Consider the following 16,084-nt stretch of genomic DNA (forward strand, 5'->3'; position numbering starts at 1 on the left):
CCGCTCACCGCCCGGTTCTGCCGCCGGATGTTTTTTTCCTCTCCAGATTTTTCTTGGGCGGATCTCCGATACACTCGACTGTCGTCGTGGTCCTTCATCCCCTTTTTTTTTACACGATTGATCCTGTCCGCGCTGCCGGTTAGGGTATATTTTCGGGCACAATGGGTCAGAAGAAATCCACCAAGAAGTTCGAGAAGAAGCACCTCAAGGACGTTCTCGAACGTCGCAATGCCTTTGCCAAGGTGAAACAGCGCAACCACCTCAAGGATAAGCGTAAGGCCGAAAATGCCAAAAACCGTGCGGAACGTGAGGGAGCCACCGAGGAGAGCCCCGAGCAGGTCAAGAAGCAGAATGCCTTTGCCGAAATGAACGTCGACGATTTCTTCGCGGGCGGGTTCGATATTGCCGATTCCGCCGCGGACTTGAGCAAGAAGGCTCGGAAGAAGGATGTCACACCCAAGATTGGCAAGCGCAAGCGCTCCGATGAGCAGAAGGACGAGGAGGAGGCTTCTGCAGCCTCCAGCGCTGAGGAGGACGTTGCTAGCGATGACGATGCGGCCTCCCAGTCCAGTGACGCCGATGCGTTCGAAGCACACAAGGGCCAGCTCGAGGCATTGAAGGAGAAGGATCCCGAATTCTACAAATACCTCAAAGAGAACGACGCTGAACTGCTCGACTTCGATGACCACGGAGATCTCGCGGAAGTGGACGAGCTGAGTGAGGGAGAGGAAGAGGAGGGTCCGGCGAAGAAGAAGAAAAAGAAGGCTGCTAAGGAGGAAGAGGAAGAGGAGGAGACGGCAGACACCCTCACCATTGCGATGGTGAAGAAGTGGCAGAAGTTGATGGAAGAGCAACATTCGATCCGCGCGATGCGACAGACCGTCCTGGCTTTCCGCGCCGCCGCCCACATCAACGACGCGGACGACGAGCAGAAGTACTCGATCTCAGACCCCGATGTGTACCACCAGGTCCTTGTTACAGCCCTCGGAAACGTCCCTCGGGTTCTCAACCACCACCTCCCCGTCAAGGAGTCCGCCTCCGGCAAGGTTAAGGTGTCGCTGGATTCGAAGAAGTTCAAGACCCTCACACCTCTCATCAAGTCGCACACATCGTCGGTCCACGAGCTGCTCACCAACCTGACCGACGAACAGACCCTGAAGCTTACCCTCTCCTCTATCGAGCCCATGCTTCCTTACCTCCTGCAGTTCAGAAAGCTACTCAAGGTCCTCATCAAGACCGTCGTCGCTATCTGGGCGGATGTCGCGACCACCGAAGCCACCCGTATCACTGCCTTCCTTCTCCTCCGCCGCCTCATGGTCATCGGCGATGCCGGCCTGAAAGAGACCGTCCTCAAGGCCTCCTACGAGGGTGTCGTCAAGGGTAGCCGGAACACGACCGTTCACACCCTGCCCGGTGTGAACCTGATGAAGAACTCCGCGGCCGAGCTCTGGGGCGTCGACCAGAACGTTTCCTACACCACCGGATTCAACTTCATCCGCCAGCTCGCCATGCACCTCCGGAGCAGCATCACCAACACGTCCAAGGAATCCTACAAGACCGTCTACAACTGGCAATACGTGCACTCCCTCGACTTCTGGTCCCGCGTCCTCTCCCAACACTGCGACGGCCTCGTCGAAGCCAAGGCCGGCAAGCAATCCGCCATGCGCCCCCTCATCTACCCCGTCGTGCAGATCACCATCGGCGCGATGCGCCTCATCCCCACCGCCCAGTACTTCCCCCTGCGCTTCCAGCTCACCCGCTCCCTCCTCCGCCTCTCCCGCGCCACCGGCACCTACATCCCCCTGGCCTCCATCCTCGTCGAAGTCCTCAACCTGGCCGAGATGCGCAAGCCCCCCAAGTCCAGCACCCTGAAGCAACTCGACTTCAACACGACCATCCGCGCCCCGAAATCCTACCTCCGCTCCCGGGTCTACCAAGACGGCGTCGGCGAACAAGTCGCCGAGCTCCTCTCCGAGTTCTTCGTCCTCTGGACCAAGCACATCGCCTTCCCCGAACTCTCCGTCCCCATCATCGTCTCGCTCAAGCGCTGGCTCAAGCAAGTCAGCTCCCGCTCCGGCGGCAACAAGAACACCAAGATCAACCAGATGATCCTGCTCCTGGTGCAGAAGGTCGAGGCTAATGCCCGCTGGATCGAGGAACGCCGGTTAACTGTTTCTTATACGCCGCGGAATCGCGCCGAGGTGGACACCTTCCTGAAGGATGTCGACTGGGAGACGACGCCGTTGGGCGCGTTCGTCAAGTCCCAGCGGAAGTTGCGCGAGGAGAAGGCTGCCCTCCTGGAGGAGAGTCGACGGGAGGAAGAGAAGCGGAGAGCCCAGGAGAAGGAGGAGGATAACGATGCTGTGATGGATGATGTGATTAGTGAGAATGATGACAGTGATGACGATGACGAGGAAGTAGAGGGTTCCGATGATGACAGCGAAGGTGGTGAGGATGAGGATGAGGAAGAGGAAGAAGAGGAAGAGGAGGATGAAGACGAGGACGAGCTTGAGTTTGAAGAAGAGGAGGATTAAGCTGTCCATCCATGTAATACATCCTTTTTTTCATGTTATTGTTATACTCTATATTTGATATCAGTTGTAGCTATCTGGGATACGCATTATCTGGGTTTTTGGTGTCAATACAAAAGTTAGAATCGGTACGAGTCGATCCAATACAGTAGTGTATAATGATGGTTTCACATAACAGGGAAAAACAATAAAAGTGCAACGTTCCATTCTATCTCCATACATATACTATGGTGATGAACAACTCACAAAACAGAATGACAAACCGAAAACACACACAAAATGGCAATGACGATAATCAACCAGAAAAAAAAAAAACTTTTGTATCAACCACTCTATCTCTATGTCCCCTTATTTACCGACACTTCCGCTGTACACTCCATGTTCAAGTCAATATTCTATCGCGTCATAGTAAGGATCTAAACGGATCCCACGGGCATCTTATCAATACCCCAAGCACGAGACTGCTCGCGCCGCATAGCCGCATCTTCCTCTTCGGCCCACTCAAGCGACTCATTCGGCAACATGACAGCCCGATCAATAGCGACCGGAAGACCACGATGACGGCCTCGGAGGGTCACCGCAGCCAGGATCAGCTTACTGATGGCGTGCCAGGAGCCACAGAACGAGGCATTCGAGCCGGGGAAGCCCACGCTGATGCCGACGCAACCGTAGGCGGAGACGACTTCGAAGATGATGTTGAAGGTCGAGTAGGCTACGGGCATGTGGTTGTAGTTGGATGATTCGGCGATGGCGATGAGGAAGACGGCGAGCGCGATCCACCAGAGGTCGTGGCTTAGTTGGGAGCGCAGTTGTTGGTGGACGAAGTAGCTGCGGGATGCTTCAGGGGTGGATGCATCTTGTCGCCCAAGGAGGTGGTGTCTGATCAGTTGGATGGCCATGTTGGGGGATGGGTTTCCTTCGTTCTCGTCATCCGTATTGTCGTGGGCGTAGATTCCCAAGGAGCGCTCTTCGTATACATTTGTGTTTCTGGGGTGGTTAGTGGATGGTATTTAAGATGAGAGCAGAGATCACATACCTCATGGTCAGCAGCACAGGGTATGCTGACACGTACTACACATAAGGTTAGCTTGTATTCTATTCATTCTGGAAACCACTGGAAACTGACCATCATGAGAACTGCGAGACGTTAGTACAGTGCTAGCCAACAATTTGGAGGATATGCTTACCATATAGAACAAGCAGTCCCTGCCGGAGATCAGAAATAGTAACAACGTAGAAACCTCCAGCACGTACGGCTGCGAACATGAGGTTAGATGCTGGAACCACCAACGGCGATAAGGATACGAACCGGAAGCCTGGAACAATCCGTCCAAGACACGGTAGCCCTTGGGCAAACTCTCAATTTCCTTGTTTCCGATTGAAAGGACTTCAAAACCGGCCCAATCAATGGCGTTCAGAATGATGATGGTACCAAACAAGTACCATGTGTGTCGCTTTGGGAAGAGGTTCGTGTATACCTGAGCCCGAATTAGCAGTGAACCCGGTCCGAAACTGGTTTCTAATTACGCACTCTTCTGGGATGGTCGAGGATAAAGTCAAGCGTAACTCTCCACGTAGCCCACGACGGCGTCTTTGGAAGCAGGCAGCGCAAGACCCAAATAATGAACCGTAGGATGCAAGGGTAAAGCGTGTTCCCAGCAAGAATCAAAAATGCCATGGTGAGCAACGGGTACGCACTGAATAACGGTGAGTATGTTTCCGCAACCAGATTACGTAGGGCAGATTCTTACTTCGTCTGAAATGCAGTCATGTTGGCATCCAAGAGCGACATGCCGCTGTTTACAAAGGCGGAAACAGCAAAGAACGCGCCTGTCCAGAAAGGTGACAAGCCATTCGTGCGAGAGATGTCCGGGTGGTTCACTGCTAACCAGGTACCCATCCCAATGATACCGCCAAGGACAGTTAGCACCCAGTAGAGAGCGACTATCACCAGCAGAAAGGTGATTGCCTTATACTCCACGCCTCCCAATCTCTCCCGCTCGTCAGGCGTCAGTCCGTAAAACTGAGAGTTCCGCGCGATGGATCCCTTCGACTTAAAGTACTTCTGGGTTCCTTTGATGAAGCCCTTAAGAGCAGGCAAACTGTCTTCTTCGCTCTGTGCCAATCTTGGCGTAGCATCTCGGGGATGATTGTTCAAATCAAGTCGAGCCCCAACGCCCACCATGGGGAATACCCGATGGTGATGATGGTTTTGGCGTGCCTTCATTTGGCCGAGCGTGACTTGGTCATCGTCAACCCATTGAAAAGGGTCATCATCTGAAACTTCGTTGCTGCTTTCTGCAGGTGCAGCCTCTGCTGTCACTGTCGGCTTGACGCCATAACCAGCATCGACTGACTTCTCCGACTGAAGTTGATCCACGCTGACGCCTCCCTCTTGGATGGGGCCAAGTGAGGGACCGTGTCCCATCATATGTTGAGCTAGTCTCCTACGTGCACGCTCTAGCGAGATGCCTTTGAACTTGGTTTGGAAAGCGCTCCTCCTGACAAAGAGCACCGTGATTGAGATGAGGATAGCGTGTCCCAAGAAGAGGAGCGCGAAGAGAATAGACTGTTGGAACGAGTTCAGGGCAGAAAGATCGACCTGCTTGAAATTAGTTTCCGAGCACCATTGGAGAACGGAGGGTCTGAACATACGGTGTTCAAGCCAGCACCTGTCATAGCGCTGACACACATGAATAAGGAGTCAACGTATGAGATGCTGCGCGATGGAGTGGCGGAGCCCCAAAAGATGGCGCTACAGATAAGCGGCGTCGCAATAAAGTAGGCATAGTGAAGCGTAAGGAAGTTGAATGGCGGAAGCACCGCCATTACGCTTCTACCGAGAAGCTGCCGCCAGCCGTGAGCTAAGCATCCACCCTGTCAGCAAGCAGGCCCTTCATGATAATATATGTCTCGATCTTTCAGTCCCCCATATTCTCGTGGCTTTTCTTAACCATCGCACGACGCAAGGGGCGAGGCAGCGCCATATCAGACGTCTCCAATCGGGAAAGAAAGAAAGATAAGCAGGGCAAGACTCACGAGGCATGCTGACAGGAACCGCGGGCTTCACGAAGCCCCGCGGATCAGGTCAGTCAAGTGGAGCAGACAGCAGGCCTGCAGGTGCAGATCAATCCCACAGAAATCGGAAATAATTCGAGGTCACAAGGTTCAATTCGAGGTGATGCCGGAGGCGGAAATCCGGCTGGGGGGGGGGGGAGGGCGCACACCGCTACCCACAAGGACTTTGCAAAATCTGAAAGGTTCTGAGTCGTGTCCGATAATGCTTCATATTTCGATTGAAGGTAATTTGCAACAAAGGCAGTTAAGTCAAGGTCACCGTTAAAAAAAGGGTGGCTTGATTGGAAAATCGAGGGAGATCGTCACGAGTAATGGCGTGCAGCAAGTAGTGGCACCGTAGTCAATAGATCGATAGTAGTTAGTAGCAATGCAGGGTTTAGCTAAGTAAGGGTCGCAGACGATAACAGGGGGGCAACGATCAAGTCGGGTTTAGCGGGCTGTCCTAGTTTCTTATGGTATAGGCAAGCTCAGGGTATAACGGGGGGAAAGCGTGTGTTATTCCATTTCAGCGGACATTTCGAAGGCAGATATACAAGATGGGAGACAATTGTTGTTGGAGACAGGAAGAGAGAGAACAAAAGAAGGCGGCAAGAAGAAATAAAACGGTTGGGTCCTCCAGCCGGAATTCGTGGGACGGCAACGTGATTAGGCAACGGGCCGAGATCTTCGCCCCCCCCCCCCGCATAGGGCTGCCATCCAGTGCTTGTCTTCCACTCTTCAGGGCCCCAGGGGCAACTTCGTCACGTCCAGCCGGTCGGGCGTTTGATTTCTGCCTACCATGATTATCTATCTGCATACCCCGTAAATGCGCCCGATACAGCATGTCAACCGGGCGGGGACAGCATCTTGCGAACCCGCCGGACCAGGCTTTGTTCGAACTGCTCCACGCCACGCTCCTGTTCCTTGAGCTGGCCTGCTTTCAGCACATACACCGTTCGTCTTCGACCGGGTTGTTCCTCTGATTCTTTCTCGATGCCTTCAAAGTTCTCATCCAGACTATGTTCTAGGTCTTGCTTTCCCTCGACGACCGATCGGACCAAGAAACGGTCGTGCGAGATTAGCAGAATGGCCCCACTGAATCTCGAGAGGGCTGAAGAAAGCGCTGTAACCGTGTAGAAATCCAGATGGGTGGTAACTTCATCCAAAATGAGCAATTGTGGAGAGTTCCACAGGACCCTTGCCAGTGAGAGGCGAACCTAATGGCATGTTAGTCCGATCGGGAAAAGCAAAGATGGTACCACCCACCAATTGACCCCCTGACAGTCGATGGATGGGAACATCGGATACTACCCTGCCTTGTAGGCCTAGTGCTGATAGCAGACCCCTGTGTTCGCCTTCACTTAGCGCGCCATTGGTCTCTCGCGCGATCAACGCCAAGGCAGTCAGGTCAGGATCTGCCAGGCCCCGTTCCTGAAGCTCCTCAATAGAATGTTGTGCGTAGTATCCAATCTTCAACCTTGAATGGGTAGTAACCTTGCCTTGTGTCGCCATGGCTTCTCCGGTCAGGACACGCACCAGAGTTGATTTCCCGCTTCCGTTAAGTCCCAGGATGCCCACGCGATCCCCCATGTGCATTACAAGGTCGATCTTATTCAGTACGGGAGCTTCGCGCGGGTTGTAGCTGAAGACAGCCCCTTCCAAGGATATCAGAGGCCCGGGGAATCGCAACTCAGAGGCATCCGGCAGAGCTATCAAGGCACCACGTTCATCTGTTGGGACCTCAATTTGCGCCCGCGCTGTGAAATGATGGCCAACAAGATCCCGGTTCAGTTTGAAGCGCCCGCCAGTCGCACTCACCTGGATACCCATCCGATTATCAATCTTGTTCTGCCGTGACTTAGCCATGCGCAACTTGTTGTCATCGTTCGTCTTCTTCCCGAGTTTGATGTTGTCGCGGATGGTTGCTTCCATGTGTGCAATTTGACGGTCCTGGGCTTCCTTCATACGGCCCCAGTACAGCTTCTGCTCCTCATGGTCCTGCTCGTACGCGGAGAGATTCCCTTTGAAATAAGTGAGCTTTTGATCCCGCAGGATGATTGTCTCTTCACAGGCAGCATTCAAAAAGTCCCTATCGTGCGATACGATCAGCAAGGTCGTAAGTGAAGACTTGCGAAGCCGCTGTAGATATTGTTCCAACCAGACGATGCCCAGAAGATCAAGAAAATTCGTTGGCTCGTCAAGAATCATGATATCTGGATTCTGTATCAAGATACCGGCTAGCATACACCGCATACGCCAGCCACCAGACAATTCCGAAAAGGTTTTATTGAGCGTCGCCTCGTCAAAGCCGAGACCGGTGAGGATTTGACGGGCTTGTTGCTCGGTATCGACAACATTCATCTGGCATTACTATGTTTAGCGATAGCTAATACCTCTTGCAGCAAGGGGCACTCACGGCTTGAAACTGAGACTGTAGATCCTCCAAAGTCTCCAGAGCAGCTTGGGTGTCCTCCTGGATTAAGTCTGCGTCTATTGACTCTTTTGTCTGGTGCAACCTGGGTGCAGAGCTTAGCCAATGTAGCTGAAACTTTGGATCATAGGAGCTTACAGCTCTGAAGCGACACCCATCCTGGATTCGGCAGATTTCAACTCCTTCCGTGCTTGCAGCCCTCTTGCTCCGCTCTTCAGATGTGCCATTTTCTGAGCCAGGAAAAGATTTCTTTCAGCCTCTGCATGACGGACAGCTCGGATGGCCCGCACAGGCTGTAACGGATCGTCTGAGTCAAAGCTCTTGGACAACACTTGGGAATACATCAGTGGTTATGTAAGAAGCTCTGCTGTGTACGACGGCTTACGGTCCATCTTTTGAACAACTTCATTCTTATAATGGTCGCTGCTCATGACATACTCCAGCACCTTCTTTTGAGATCCATTGCTGTCGTTGTTTCGATGTCCTTCAGTATCTAGGCTGTCCTGTGATGGAGAGTCGGTCTGCTGCAGGATGGCGATGCGGGTGGCATGTGGTATACCCGGCACAAGCTTGTCGGCCATGGCTTGCAAGAGTGCTATAAAAGAGCGTCAGTGCTAACATTCACTTCTCATTATACCATCGCCCAGGAAGATATTACCCACTCGACTTTCCAGTTCCATTTCGGCCTATCAATCCGTAGCAGACCCCCGCTTTGAGACGCAGATGTGCATCAATTATAAGCTCCTTTGCTTCAGCCTTGGCTTTTGATCTCCCTTTAGGTTTCGATGCCGGAACCTGTTCTTCATTCGAGGTAGATGAAACCGCGATAGTGAGCCCCTCCACGTCGACCTATGGTATCGTAGCTCTGGGATTAGCGTACTTATATGGTCACAATTGCGCATCAGCAGCCGCGTACCTCTTGTGATGCCTTATCATGGAGATGGAATCGGGTCTGTTTGCAAGTAGCAATGATGGATTGATTCCTCATGATGGAAGTGTGTTTTGGAATATCTGATTGGATAGAAGACTCCGGTTTTGAGATGGAAGCAATTGAATGTAAAGAGCTGGCTGCAGGCAGTTGGAGCTTGGTTTACCAAAAGATCATGTGGCTATTGCTTCCCTTTCATAGTTCGCTAAGGGCAGGGGGTCGTCCATAAATAACTGTGAAATCGGCATTCCAGAAACTGCCTCTTTGGATTGGTGCACACATCCCCAAGACCTGATCTCCCGTATAATACTGCATTCAAGAATCCACGCCCCCACACGACCGGCCTTTGGATCCTTGGTGAGGTCGCGGTCCGGCAGCGGGATGGGCCTCTGTAGGGAGAGTCGGGGTCCCAAACGGGAATAGCCGATCTGCCAGTCAAAGTCACGATTGGGGATGAAATGGCAAGTCATCAAGATGTCTTGACTCATCGCATTTTCACTGACACATCTGGTCTTTGACTCGCTTTGTTTCTCCGAGGGGAGTGCTTCGCTCTAGCTTTTTTTGATTTAGACAAGCCCGGTCGAAGCCGACTTTATGAACCAAAAATCCAGAAACAGGTTTTGTAGATGTGAAGGCTTCGTCGATAATCTCTCTGCTTCTTCGGTCGCCAATGAAATAGCCCAGTAGGTTCTCGGGGTATGTATATGTGTCAAACATTGTGCATGCCTTTGGGAAGGCAGCTCAGGTCAAGAGGTATCTTCTTAGAATGTTCCTGATGCGATGAGAAAAGGCGTGGATTAATGACCACTGCAGAATACTAGATGTATGATAGGGAACTATCGTATGTTCTTGTGGAAGAAAGTGATGGGCACTGTGGATTCATTGAGCCAATGACCCTTTACAGCGTTCCAAGCAAACAGCACCGACATGGTATTAGGAAAGAGAATGAAATCTATCAGCTAGTCCGGCATAATTCTCTCATGAAGACTCAGGCTTCTCAATCTCAGTCAATCACGAGATCAGTGTTCTGATGTTGAAATGCTCCATAGGCGCCAAAGGTGTGACAGCCTGAGGTGTCTGCAGATTCCCAACATGGTTTAGCGCCCTCGCAACACCATCCTCCACTAAAGCAAGCACATCCCAACACCGCCCATCACTCTTCAGGCCTGACCTAGCTCGGTTGTTGTCACTTCGGCAAAGCATTCTGAGGCTCAGAGAATCACATGCAATAGGGTCAGTTTGAGGAGTCAAGCGAGATTATGACTAGTCCTGAATAAGAAAGAGATGCGAGCTCACCCAACCCAGCAGGCGGTAAGCCGCCCGGCTGGTCTCAAGTATAGGGATCTCCCGACCCAAACAGTCGATCATCCCTCTTCCTCATCTTCTCCCACCTTTGATTGGCGACCCTACACCACAGGTGTGTGAACATGAGATCTGCAGACGATCCTCGGTGCGTCCAAGGGCTCCGAGGCTCAGCAATGCGGGGTCAACATGTCCCAAGCATTCAACATGCACTGGCTTCATGTGCCGAATAGTTCTCCATGTCCATCATTTGCTCCTTTAGGTGAAAGAGGCACCCACCATAATTGACGTCTGATGTCCCTATGCCCATCTGATGTTTTGTTGGGAAAATGGATCCGCACATGGATGCTTGCATCTTGGTTCAATGAAGAGCTTTCACATGCTGTGGTATATCTCCTTCCGAGCCTCCGGGGCTTCTATGTTCGATGATAGTATAAAGCATGGCCGTGTCAATTCGCAAAGGCAGACCATGATCAGGAGAGCAACACCGCTGTCATGACTACCACACGCAACCCCAAAGACTCGATGAAGTCCACATGGCGTACCGCCAACCGGGACCAATGGAACATCAGCCACTGGGCACTCGAGATGCTCGACGCCTATCCCATTGATCTCGACCGGGAGGTGCCAGTGCACTCCAAGCAGGACAAGCTGCCGTATATGCCTCAGTGGTCGCTTAATCTCTGGGTACTCCTCTATTCGTTCATTCCGCTCGCGATCAATCAGGCTTATGTGTCATACATGGGCCGCAATCTCGGCCCGTTCGCCATCTTCAACCTTTACTTCTTTTCGTTCAACACCATCCTCGTTTACCAAATCCGGATCCTTCGTCGCCTGGGCCATACCTATGGCTTCTTTGACGGCGACCAACATGAGCGCGACGGTGTCCCTGATGTTGGTGTGGGGAAGGTTGCTGCCTCGCTCTACAAAACAACCGGCTCTCGCTTAGCGCTGTCGATCTACCTCACCTACAACGCCAGCCAAGCACCCATGGCCATGAACTGGGCATGGCTCCCTCTGGAGATTGGCCTTTACGGGATTGTGCTGGACTTCTGGTTCTACTGGTACCACCGTCTGATGCACGACGTGAGCTTCCTGTGGAAGTACCATCGCACTCACCATTTGACGAAACACCCTAATCCCCTCCTCGCTGCCTATGCGGACCATGAACAGGAGTTCTTCGACATGGTCGGGGTGCCGTTGATGACCTACCTGAGCCTCAGATTCTTGGGTCTGCCTATGGGCTTCTATGAGTGGTGGATCTGCCACGAATACGTTGCGTTTGCTGAGGTCTTTGGGCATAGCGGCCTTCGTGTGCACATGACGGTACCGTCGACGCTGAGCTGGCTGCTGCAGATGCTGGATGCGGAGATTGTCATTGAGGATCACGACCTCCACCACCGCAAAGGATGGCGCAAGAGCCACAACTACGGCAAGCAGACTCGTCTGTGGGATCGCATTTTTGGCACGTGCCATGAGCGTCTGGAGTCGGTCACTAGCAACATTGACTATACCAATACCGTCAATATGCCTTTATTCTAACTTCGATACGTATATGTTGATGACCGCTGAGAACATCCAGCCTTTCATGCATGCAATGTGTTTGCAATGAATAAGCCTTGATCAGACATTATGAGATTATGACACTATGATTATGATATAGTAGGCAATGCACAAAATTGTGTTGCTATTCCATACGGAGTATGCATACCAGCAATGAAGTACTACTATTGTCATAAACAATCACTGCAATCAAATGATCATTTCCCACCTAACAACAATATCTTCTCTTCATCACCAATAAAACCAACAATGTATACCCCAAACCTAGACCCCGTCTAGAACAAATCCGCATTACACATCTCCTACACAATAAACTCCACTGACACCATTACCACCACCGCCCAACCCAATCACCATCTTCCACCTCGCCACAAACTCCATCCATGACATGACACCCACCGCCCCCTACGTATCCCCGACCTCATCCCCAAGAATAGAATCGCATCTAGAAGCCGCACCATCACTCCAATCCATGATTGCACAATCACGCAATCGATCCCAACACGACACAATCATACACAGTATACACTACACGACACAGTTCACACAAGATTCTACTACATAGTACACAGTATGTAATATGAAATAACCAATCTAGACACAACATACGTACCCATGACCCAACCCACCCGCCTCAAATACACAAACACAATACACAATACACACCAAACAAGACAAATCCCCTCCATCTTACCCCGTGCCACCGTGACGGAAACATGGCAATTCCATCCCCACGAGCCAATACCAAGTATTCAATGCAAGACAATATCTTGTTTTTGTCCCTTTCATGGGAAAGAAGAGATCATCGATTAGGTGGATGATGTTGATTATGCTTTGGAATTACGATTGTTGATGTCAGAATTAAAAATCATGACTTCATCCCGTTGGTCATGGGTATATAAGTTGGGTAGTTGTTGATTAGTCTGGGGAGCAGATTCAGAATCAGAATCAAAGATCTAATCTACATCTACATTCACACCTACATCTATCAGTATCCTATTACAGGAATAAGCAAAGAAGAAGATGGCATCCAACACCAACCCCGGAAACTTCGCCAACCGGAGCCACGACGAAGTGTCCGACATCGCCAAGAAGGGCGGCCAGTCGTCGCACTCGGGTGGATTTGCCAGTATGGATCCTTCTAAGCAGGTATGTATATTTCATCTTCTATATCCATCTCAGCTGTTTGATGAGATGGTATGGATGGCAAGGAGCTTGGATGGGCTGACTCTTCCAGCGCGATATCGCGTCTCAAGGTGGTCAGGCGTCCTCTGGTAGTTTCCAGCCTGGGGATCCGAGAGCTCGCGCGGCGGGACAAAAGGGTGGTTCGAAGAGTCAGTATGATCAGGAGGCTCCGGAGGAGTAAATTCATCCCTTTTGGATATGATGAAGGCAATTGGGTTATATTATCCATTGGATTTGGCTGATGTGATGAATGTTTATGGGTTATGTATTTGAAAGTGGTGTGATTGACACCTACAATATGATAGTAAATAATCTATGTGAAATGTATCAAGTGTGGTCTACAATTGGGTTCTCTCGAGATTTGAGGTCGGTCTAGTGGTGTGGTTGCCAGTGACATCACAGCTTGGCTGTTTTCGGTCGCTGGACCAACACCTCGGGTGAGGTCATAACATTACATTTTGTATGTCATTGTTCGCCTTCACGTCCGTTGCAACATTGGCATGTGGTGGCAATTTATAAGTTGCAATGCTGACCAAATGTGCAACGTGAATTGGTTGGAGTGGTATGAATTGGGCGCAAGCTGCGAACGGTTGCTTGCTGGCTCGAGATGGTTGCCTTTGCGCAGGAAATCAACATCAATACAATGCAGAGAAACCGTGGCTAAATCATTGTGGTACTACTCCCATTTTCAGAGTTGGCTGCTGCAGTCCAAACAAGGCAGCCTCGCAGAAAGCCTTATAGGGCTCGATCACCTGAAACAGAAGGAAAATCCTCGGAAGACGGCAGCAGAACGTGCTATTTTCACATCCACGTCGTGCTCAGTCTCAGCCACAGATCTGCAAATGGATTCCAGAGGCAAAATTAGAGGCAAACGGCAAGACTATTCCAGGATCTGGCATAGAAGGAACACTAGCAACTGCAGCGGAATAGTTTATATCGTCTCGGTTGCCTATTGAGGTTATCGCGATGCTGCGGCATCGGCTGCGCCCATCAGGGGTTCTGGAGCTAGGAAAAAGATTTGCTCGACTAGTAGGACTAGGGCCGAGTCAACCCTCGAGCGCACAACCAGGCCTGGATCCAACTCGACTTTACCAGACTGCAGTATCCTACCTGGGACTGGTGGAACGACCCATGGACAGGTATTTCCCCGTTGAGGGGAGTTTCATCCATTGATTCGCATCCGAAGCAATCGCGAAGTCTGAAGGTCTAGAATTGGGTCCGGCAAAAGTTTCGGCCGGATCAGCCTTTCGTCGCCCCTTTGTAAGGCCGTCGGTAGTAGGTACTCCGTAGAATCGCATGTTATCTGATCACCCGTCTGTGACACAACGGCATGAGAATATTGTGTCACTGTGTCACAGATTCATAGGGGCGCGGCTCGGACGTCGGCGATACGCCCGCTGTTCCTCCAGTAGTACTTTTGTCCGACCGTCGTTAAAATTGTTGTCAAATGCGCGGGCTGGAAACCGGCGTCTAAAGTTTAAAGACGGAGGAGAATCCTTCACGCTTGTGAGGAGAGGTGGAGCAGTACCTAGCCAGGTTAACAGGTCGGATAGCGCTGGGATGGGCCACCCAAAAGTTGAGACCGAACCACCGGGCGCGAGGCGAGAAGCAAAGAAGGGCCCCTTCGTCCTTGGAGTGGCTCTTTCATCCATTCCATGGCAGACCCGCGCCAAGCTTTGTTTCCGGAGCTAAACTGCCTCGGGCAAGGTCCGGTCAGGGCAGCCATCGGGGCCGTTACGCTTCCCCACCAGGGGCCAGCAGACGGGGTCTCACTGCTCCCAATTTCACATTGAAGAGTCGAGAGCTCGATTGGTCATTCTAGAACACCCACTTGCATCAGACACAGCAACAGATGTGGACTCGCTACCCTCCATCCACCTTCGACAGTTGACGAGGAACATTGGTTTCGCTCGGTCGAGACTGGCATGTACCCCATCCACCCCCCCAGAGTTCGTCCCATAGACCCGTTGGCAAAGAAGGATGAAGACATTCCAGACCAGGCAAATCAGCTCCAGTGGTTCACCCCTTGACAATCCAGGTGCCGATTGGTGGACTACATCACAATTGCTGCAACCGGATCGAAGACGTCGTTTATATTGGGACCGTCATTGGCCCAGCCTGAGCCACTAACGTCATAAAGTGATGATACATCGGAACCCAATGTGAACAATAATGTGGCCGGCCGCCCGTCTGATTGGTGCGACTACATTGAAGGGAGCTGGAAATGTGCTCACCTCTGCCGCCGTTTCAGTCACTCGGAGAAATCGACTTGAAACGGCAAGGTGTCAGAAGGGAGGCGAAAGGGACGGGAAGACAGTCAGTCCATTTGCAAGAGACTTCGGGGCAACCATCTAGGGGGCGGCTCGTGAAAGAAAATCTCGCATGCCTTCACCTCCCATTCTCGTAAGAAGTCAGCCGACAGAGTTTTCCGGAGGGCCGTCTAGGTTGGCCGACATGCTTCACGTCCGCCCAAAATGGTAGCCGAGCAATCAATAAAAACAGCCGTCCGGAGAACTCATCCCACACCTGTCAAGGGGCAAGTAAACAAACACCCGATCTTATCGACGATCTCCTGATCGAACCTGGATTTTGTTCAGAGGAGAGGGCGGGTGAAAACCGGTACTAGCAGGCACTAAGTCGCTGGTCCCTCAGGGAGAAGTGGAGGCCACCCTCTAGGGTGCTGCTCCCCGGAAGCCCTAAGATGCTGAACTTGCAGTAGCGTGATGCTCTTGGCCAATACGACCGAAAGAATAAGCGGGGCGGACCCAATCTGCCGCTGACTCAGCCAAAGGACGCGCAAGCTTTTACCTGATTTCTATTCCTGGCGTGGAGAAGTTGCCCACCTGGTCTCTTCGCTTCCCCTGGCGCTCTCCGTTGCTCCTTCCCTGTGCTGCTGCGCTCTGCTGCTCCCTCCCCGGCGCGCTCGTTCACTCCAGTTTAGTGGTCTACCCACTGCCCGGCATCTCTCAGTCTCCAGCTCCTCGCGGGATCCATCCATTCCTCCCTCCTTCCCTTCCTCTCTTCCTCATTAACTCGCTCATCCCGTCCGTCCGCCGACTTGGGTCGATCCTCCAATTTTACCATCTC

The 16,084-nt window shown here is 51.8% G+C and overlaps 7 protein-coding genes across 7 annotated transcripts; 4 read left to right on the top strand and 3 right to left on the bottom strand.

Moving 5' to 3' along the window:
- Positions 1-29: 29 nt before the first annotated feature.
- Positions 30-2,661, top strand: BO80DRAFT_421490 (mRNA-binding ribosome synthesis protein NOC2). The gene has a single exon (XM_025718616.1). It carries the CDS (start codon positions 162-164, stop codon positions 2,532-2,534), a length of 2,373 nt encoding a protein of 790 aa, XP_025579780.1. The 5' UTR covers positions 30-161; the 3' UTR covers positions 2,535-2,661.
- A 107-nt stretch (positions 2,662-2,768) lies between these two features.
- Positions 2,769-5,747, bottom strand: BO80DRAFT_461313 (putative potassium transporter). The gene is made up of 9 exons (XM_025722441.1): positions 5,571-5,747; positions 5,187-5,395; positions 4,283-5,133; positions 4,063-4,228; positions 3,841-4,009; positions 3,719-3,787; positions 3,658-3,668; positions 3,568-3,602; positions 2,769-3,518 (listed from the first exon to the last, which is right to left on the bottom strand). The coding sequence occupies exons 1-9, from the start codon at positions 5,575-5,577 to the stop codon at positions 2,948-2,950; spliced, it is 2,088 nt and encodes a 695-aa protein (XP_025579781.1). The 5' UTR covers positions 5,578-5,747; the 3' UTR covers positions 2,769-2,947.
- A 665-nt stretch (positions 5,748-6,412) lies between these two features.
- On the bottom strand, positions 6,413-9,224 carry BO80DRAFT_137121 (ABC-F family ATP-binding cassette domain-containing protein). The gene is made up of 7 exons (XM_025713644.1): positions 8,936-9,224; positions 8,682-8,868; positions 8,405-8,614; positions 8,158-8,350; positions 8,005-8,104; positions 6,855-7,949; positions 6,413-6,805 (listed from the first exon to the last, which is right to left on the bottom strand). The coding sequence occupies exons 1-7, from the start codon at positions 9,005-9,007 to the stop codon at positions 6,434-6,436; spliced, it is 2,229 nt and encodes a 742-aa protein (XP_025579782.1). The 5' UTR covers positions 9,008-9,224; the 3' UTR covers positions 6,413-6,433.
- A 1,137-nt stretch (positions 9,225-10,361) lies between these two features.
- On the top strand, positions 10,362-11,864 carry BO80DRAFT_137200 (sterol desaturase family protein). Its single transcript, XM_025713646.1, has one exon. The coding sequence runs from the start codon at positions 10,745-10,747 to the stop codon at positions 11,789-11,791; it is 1,047 nt and encodes a 348-aa protein (XP_025579783.1). The 5' UTR covers positions 10,362-10,744; the 3' UTR covers positions 11,792-11,864.
- An 890-nt stretch (positions 11,865-12,754) lies between these two features.
- BO80DRAFT_421493 (general stress protein) lies at positions 12,755-13,341 on the top strand. Its single transcript, XM_025718617.1, has 2 exons — positions 12,755-12,961; positions 13,050-13,341. Exons 1-2 carry the CDS (start codon positions 12,836-12,838, stop codon positions 13,176-13,178), a joined length of 255 nt encoding a protein of 84 aa, XP_025579784.1. The 5' UTR covers positions 12,755-12,835; the 3' UTR covers positions 13,179-13,341.
- Positions 13,342-13,362: 21 nt separating this feature from the next.
- On the top strand, positions 13,363-14,123 carry BO80DRAFT_137215 (uncharacterized protein). The gene has a single exon (XM_025713647.1). The coding sequence runs from the start codon at positions 13,498-13,500 to the stop codon at positions 13,951-13,953; it is 456 nt and encodes a 151-aa protein (XP_025579785.1). The 5' UTR covers positions 13,363-13,497; the 3' UTR covers positions 13,954-14,123.
- Positions 14,124-14,749: 626 nt separating this feature from the next.
- Positions 14,750-15,078, bottom strand: BO80DRAFT_137232 (uncharacterized protein). Its single transcript, XM_025713648.1, has one exon. It carries the CDS (start codon positions 14,985-14,987, stop codon positions 14,811-14,813), a length of 177 nt encoding a protein of 58 aa, XP_025579786.1. The 5' UTR covers positions 14,988-15,078; the 3' UTR covers positions 14,750-14,810.
- Between the last annotated feature and the right edge of the window lie 1,006 nt (positions 15,079-16,084).

The sequence above is a fragment of the Aspergillus ibericus genome (genome assembly GCF_003184845.1).
Source record: "Aspergillus ibericus CBS 121593 unplaced genomic scaffold BO80scaffold_3, whole genome shotgun sequence".
Lineage (NCBI taxonomy): Eukaryota > Fungi > Ascomycota > Eurotiomycetes > Eurotiales > Aspergillaceae > Aspergillus > Aspergillus ibericus.

Excerpts from the sequence above, each read along its gene's own strand:
- BO80DRAFT_461313 (XM_025722441.1), bottom strand. Across the intron at positions 3,788-3,840 it reads CGGATTGTTCCAGGCTTCCG|CCGTACGTGCTGGAGGTTTC; the intron begins GTTCGTATCCTT and ends TCATGTTCGCAG. Across the intron at positions 3,519-3,567 it reads CCTGTGCTGCTGACCATGAG|AAACACAAATGTATACGAAG; the intron begins GTATGTGATCTC and ends TAACCACCCCAG.
- BO80DRAFT_137232 (XM_025713648.1), bottom strand. The coding sequence starts at position 14,987 with ATGTCTTCATCCTTCTTTGCCAACGGGTCTATGGGACGAACTCTGGGG.
- BO80DRAFT_137200 (XM_025713646.1), top strand. The coding sequence starts at position 10,745 with ATGACTACCACACGCAACCCCAAAGACTCGATGAAGTCCACATGGCGT.
- BO80DRAFT_137121 (XM_025713644.1), bottom strand. The coding sequence starts at position 9,007 with ATGAGGAATCAATCCATCATTGCTACTTGCAAACAGACCCGATTCCAT. Across the intron at positions 8,351-8,404 it reads AGTTGTTCAAAAGATGGACC|TGTTGTCCAAGAGCTTTGAC; the intron begins GTAAGCCGTCGT and ends TGTATTCCCAAG. Across the intron at positions 6,806-6,854 it reads GACTGTCAGGGGGTCAATTG|GTTCGCCTCTCACTGGCAAG; the intron begins GTGGGTGGTACC and ends ACATGCCATTAG.
- BO80DRAFT_137215 (XM_025713647.1), top strand. The coding sequence starts at position 13,498 with ATGTGGTGGCAATTTATAAGTTGCAATGCTGACCAAATGTGCAACGTG.
- BO80DRAFT_421493 (XM_025718617.1), top strand. The coding sequence starts at position 12,836 with ATGGCATCCAACACCAACCCCGGAAACTTCGCCAACCGGAGCCACGAC. Across the intron at positions 12,962-13,049 it reads GTATGGATCCTTCTAAGCAG|CGCGATATCGCGTCTCAAGG; the intron begins GTATGTATATTT and ends TGACTCTTCCAG.
- BO80DRAFT_421490 (XM_025718616.1), top strand. The coding sequence starts at position 162 with ATGGGTCAGAAGAAATCCACCAAGAAGTTCGAGAAGAAGCACCTCAAG.